This window comes from Rattus norvegicus, chromosome 15 (assembly GCF_036323735.1).
Source record: "Rattus norvegicus strain BN/NHsdMcwi chromosome 15, GRCr8, whole genome shotgun sequence".
Classification (NCBI taxonomy): Eukaryota; Metazoa; Chordata; class Mammalia; order Rodentia; family Muridae; genus Rattus; species Rattus norvegicus.
The window spans coordinates 13,493,343-13,498,781 of NC_086033.1; the positions used below are offsets into that span (position 1 = coordinate 13,493,343).

General features: G+C 41.6%; 1 protein-coding gene across 1 annotated transcript; it reads left to right on the forward strand.

Moving 5' to 3' along the window:
• The first annotated feature begins 350 nt into the window (after nucleotides 1-350).
• Or2t6 (olfactory receptor family 2 subfamily T member 6) lies at nucleotides 351-1,298 on the forward strand. Its single transcript, NM_001000534.1, has one exon. It carries the CDS (start codon nucleotides 351-353, stop codon nucleotides 1,296-1,298), a length of 948 nt encoding a protein of 315 aa, NP_001000534.1.
• The last annotated feature ends 4,141 nt before the right edge of the window (nucleotides 1,299-5,439 follow it).

Here is a 5,439-nt window from a genome sequence, read left to right on the forward strand (position 1 = left end):
GTAGTCAAGAAGGGGAAGAAGGAAGAGAAGGAGGAGGAGGAAGAGGAGGAGGAGAAGCCATCTCTATAGGACCCAAATACTATGCAATAATAATCAAACTTATTTTGCATAAAGAACTGTTTATCAAATATCCACTCAATTTCATGCCAGGAGCCCTGACTTTCAGGTTACTCTTCAACAAGAAGATATGGCCAAAAGGGAAGTTACAATGGACTTCCCAGACAGCACTTGGCATCAGACAAAGAAGTTTAATTTAAGGATCTCATACATTTGTAATGATTACTCTTACCTTTGGAATTTTCATTTAACTCCTCCTTCTCTCTTTGTACTTGCAGCTCAGATATAAACACATGGATGGAAACAAAACCATCCCCAGTGACTTCACCTTTGTGGGGCTCTTTACTCACAAAGCCTCGGGATTCCTCTTCAGTGTTATTTGTGCCGTGTTCTTCCTGGCCTTAGTGTCCAATGGAGTCATGATCTTTCTCATTCACATAGACCCTCATCTTCACACCCCCATGTATTTCCTCCTCAGCCACCTCTCCATCATCGACATGATGTATATTTCCACTATTGTACCTAAGATATTGATTGATTACATTGTAGGCAAAGGGATCATCTCTTTCGCTGCCTGTACAGCCCAGTACTTTCTATACATGGGCTTTGTAGGGGCCGAGTTCTTCCTGCTGGGACTTATGGCCTATGACCGCTATGTGGCCATCTGCAATCCTCTCCGTTATCCTGTCCTCATGAGTCGGAGGGTGTGCTGGTTTATTTTGGCCAGCTCTTGGTTCGGTGGGGCTTTGGACAGTTTCCTCCTCACACCCATCACCATGAGTCTCCCGTTCTGTGCATCCCACAAGATCAACCACTTTTTCTGCGAGGCTCCTACGATGCTGAGGCTGGCCTGTGGTGACAAAGCCATATATGAAATGGTGATGTACATCTGCTGTGTGGTGATGCTGTTGGTCCCCTTCTCTGTGGTGATCACATCCTATGCCCAGATACTGGTCACAGTACATCAGATAAAGTCTGAAGAAGGGAGGAAGAAGGCCTTTGCCACCTGCTCATCACATGTGATTGTGGTAACATTGTTTTATGGGGCTGCTTTGTACACCTATATGCTTCCCCAAGCCTATCACACCCCACTCAAGGACAAAATCTTCTCAGCCTTTTATACCATCCTCACCCCCTTGCTCAACCCTGTTATTTACAGTCTGAGGAACAGAGATGTGGCAGGGGCTTTGAAGAGGGTGATAGCAAGACATAGAGGGACCTGTGGTATGGAAAGGAATTAATTAGAAGCTAACACACTTCTGCCTGTCTGGGATAAAGCATGGATAATGTGGATGGATTATGCTGAAGCAATTTCAAAAGCCAGTTCCATGAAAAGATGCATCAGCAATGTTTCCATCAAAGATAAGCAGCCATGACAACATTTTGTGTCTAGATGATGCTAGCTTCCCATCCATTAGTGCCACTGGTTTTCTCCTTTTTTGTTTCCATAACTGACTCTTGGGAATTCTCACATTGCCATTCGTGTACATGGAGGTCCCAAATTGTGTGCCTAATATTACATATCAACCTTCAGTGACCTTATAAGAACCTGTGAAACACTTATAAATGTCAACATTCAAATGACAACATGTTATAAAGTGCCACAGGGAATACCTACAGACACTCAACAATGCAATTTATAATATTCAGACATCTCTTTCCAGAGTAACAATTGCCTTATCTAAAGTTGAATGTGCAAAAAAGAACCACATGTATATGGCAATTCAAAGACCAAAGTACTGCAGAGCAAGGGTTCTATTGGATTTCTTATTCATTATATTGGGGTATTGTGATTGTATGTTTGACCCTTGGAGGTGTGGCCTTGTTGGAGTAGGTGTAGCCTTGTTGGAGTAGAGGTGTCACTGTGGGTATGGGCTTTAAGACCCCTGTGCTAGTTAGGTGCCTGGGAGACAGTCTTCCACTAGCAGCCTTCAGATGAAGACATAGAACTCTTAGCTCCAGCTGTACCAGGCCTGCCTGGATGCCACCATGTTCCTGCCTTGATGATAATGGAGTGAACCATTGAACCTGTAAGCCAGACCCAATTAAATGTTGTTCTTTGTAAGACTTGCCTTGTGCATAGTCTCTGTTCATAGAAGTAAGACCCTAACTAAGACAGGTATGTAGCAACATATATTTGAGGAAGAAATAGTTCATACAAGAGCAATTCTACAATTGTGTCCCAGGGTCTTGTCTAAATCACTGTCATTCTTGGACTCTCAGTGTAGATGTTAGTGATAAGAGAAGTAATGCCGCCTTCTTTCCACTTCCAGAGAAATGTTGGCTAGAACATTTTTTTCTCCATAGGACTATCTTTTTCACTAGATTTAATGTAAAATAAGAAAAATATAACTCAGCTTTACATTTGTAAGTTACAACTAGAAAATCCTTTTTGGAGACAAACTAATATCATCTCTGTTTTAGTAATTAAGGGCTGGGAAAAATATGTAGAATGGATCCAGTCATAAAATCTACCTTCCCATCCTCTTGGATCAACTCTGTCTGGTATAGTGTTGGGCTTTGACTCCTGCCTGTTGGACAGAATTCAAGTTGTGTCTAGTGATGCCCATCTGCTCTGACAATAGTGGGAGAGCTATATAGAGACAGACTGCCCATTGTACTGAAAATGCTGCTGGGGATTAGATACAAAGTTAGTCAAACTGAGCCGTCTTCTCTGAGTCCTATGCTGACCTGACTGGCTAGTTTGGGAGGCAGAGCTGACCCTGTTTGAGTACAGTTAACCACCTTCCAAAAGAGAAGTGGCCTTGGGGAGACTCCATATGGAGAAATGTATGTACTTCAATTTGAAACTTAAGACTAGCTGAAAACACACCACAGGTGGACTGTAAAGTTGGCCAGCCATTATGGAAGTCAGTGTCGAAGTTTCTCAAAAAATCAATAGGTGTACCATATTACCCATGTATATCCTATTGGGTAGACACCTCTACGCTGATGTGATACTTGTATACTAGTTTACTGCAGCACTGTTCATAGCAGTTAAACTATGGAGCCAACCAGCATCCACAGCAGACGAATGGAAAAAAAAACATGGGATAGACACAATGGAATTTTTTAAATCTATTTAGGAAAATGAAGTTATGTTGTTTTAGGAATAAGGAATGCAGAATAAGATAATCATACTGTCTTAGTCAGGGTTTCTATTCCTCCACAAACATCATGACCAAGAAGCAAGTTGGGGAGGAAAGGGTTTATTCAGCTTACACTTCCACATTGCTGTTCATCACCAAAGGAAGTCAGGACTCAAACTAAAGCAGGTCAGGAAGCAGGAGCTGATGCAGAGGCCATGGAGGGATGTTTCTTACTGGCTTGCTTCCCCTGGCTTGCTCAGCTTGCTTTCTTATAGAGTCCAAGACCACCAGCCCAGGGATGGCACCACCCACAATGGTCTGGGTCCTCCCAACTTGATCACTAATTGAGAAAATGCTTTACAGCTGGGTCTCATGAAGGCAGTTCCACACCTGAGGCTGCTTTTTCTGTGATAACTCCAGCTTGTGTCAAGTTGACACACAAAACCAGTCAGTACACATACTAAGTAAAGTAAGCCAGTCATAGAAAGACAAATATATGCTTTGCTCATTTGTAGTTTTTAGATTGTTTATAGGAGCACAAAATCATATGCACACACACACATATACATACACATATATGTAAAATTACCACTGCACTGTAATGTCCAATCTAGGAAATAAGGTGATAATCCTAATAAATGAGAGAGTATGGAGAACACTAATGGATGATAGCTATATATCAATCCTGGTATATATTTATATTCGGTAGGGTTCCTTATAGAAGAGAACCGGTAGGGTGTGTGTGTGTGTGTGTGTGTCTGTGTGTGTGTGTCGGTGTGTGTGTGTTTGTGTGTGTGTGTCTGTGTGTGTGTGTCTGTGTGTGTGTGTGTGTGTAGTCATACAAAGACAATTCATTAATTGGCTTTGATTATTGAGGCTAATAGCCCCAAATAATAGTAAATAAAATTTTATTTTAAAAATAGATATTTCAGGCTGGTTTTCATTTCATATCAGGCCTCCTTTCCTAGGGCCACATACTGTTGGGAGCTGTTTCAAAAACATCTCAAGGAATCAGTTCTGGTAAAGAATGCTAAAACAAAAGCTAGTAACTGTAGAATTGCCCATCTTGACAGCTACTTCTGCCATTGACTGTTGGTAAGGACGATCACAAAAACTAGCTGGACTCCCACCAATGCAAGAAGGCAATGACCATGAACAATGCTGCTTTGGGGAATGAGAGCACCATACCCAAACCCTGTTTTACACCACCAGGAGAAAATCAATGCACAGAGGGCCAGTCCTCACAGACATAGGTGATGTGCCTTCTTCCCAGGGCTATCTCAAATGAAGACTAGTGTCCACATGAAAAGTTAAGTCAAGTTTTCTAGAAGCCATGCCAGTGTAATATATTTTACCCAATAAGTCATGGGAAGCCATCTTCAAAGAACTGTGGAAGTTTAGGAAGTAGGGTGGACCTGGGCATGTCAAAAGTTGGTTCATAAAACTATGCTCGGGTTTATGAATATTTAGCTAATGACACTGTAGCCAATATTTATTGGACAGGGAAAGTAACTGGAAGAAAATGAAATAAGTTTTAGCTTCCCTCATTGGAGATATATTAGTGTTATATTTTGTAATTTATGTTCCAAATTAGTTTCTGTATCGGCTTGTACAGAGAAGAAACAGGTGGTCTATTTGGAGAGAGTAAAATGTCCCACCCCAAATGTTTCTTGTCAGATTTCAAGTTTTTCAGATGCTGCAGACTTCCAATGACAGGAAAAGCTCTAATTGCTGTCTCTTCTTAAGAAGAAATTTGCATGCATCTGCATTACAAAGGCAAAGGGTTTGCTGTGACCCTGCCATCTCCACCTCCTGGCAAGGGTTTGCTGTGGCCCCGTCATCTCCACCTCCTAGCAAGGGTTTGTTGTGACCCTGCCATCTCCACCTCCTGGCAAGGGTTTGCTGTGACCCATACAGGCACCTCCCAAGTGTTGATACCTGGACATCTACCTTCATAGTGACAACAGCTCTTACGGTACACATTCTCCACACATCTTTATAGTGCTTCATCTTTACTCTGGACACTTAAAACATCCCTCTGCTCAAATCTACACAACGTTAAGTGACCACTTTGTCTCTCATTGGGTTTCTCAGTTCCAGGTCTTAGTCTTGTAATAAAATATGCATACATTTTTTAAACTGTTGTCTATTGTCCATGTATCTTATCGACAAGCATTATTTAACCTTCAAAGGAGAAATAGTACATTTAAAACATAAAATACCCTGCTGTGTATTCTGATAGTTTTCTTCTTACCAAGGTAATGGGCCTTTTGAACCAAGAATGTTAAAGGAA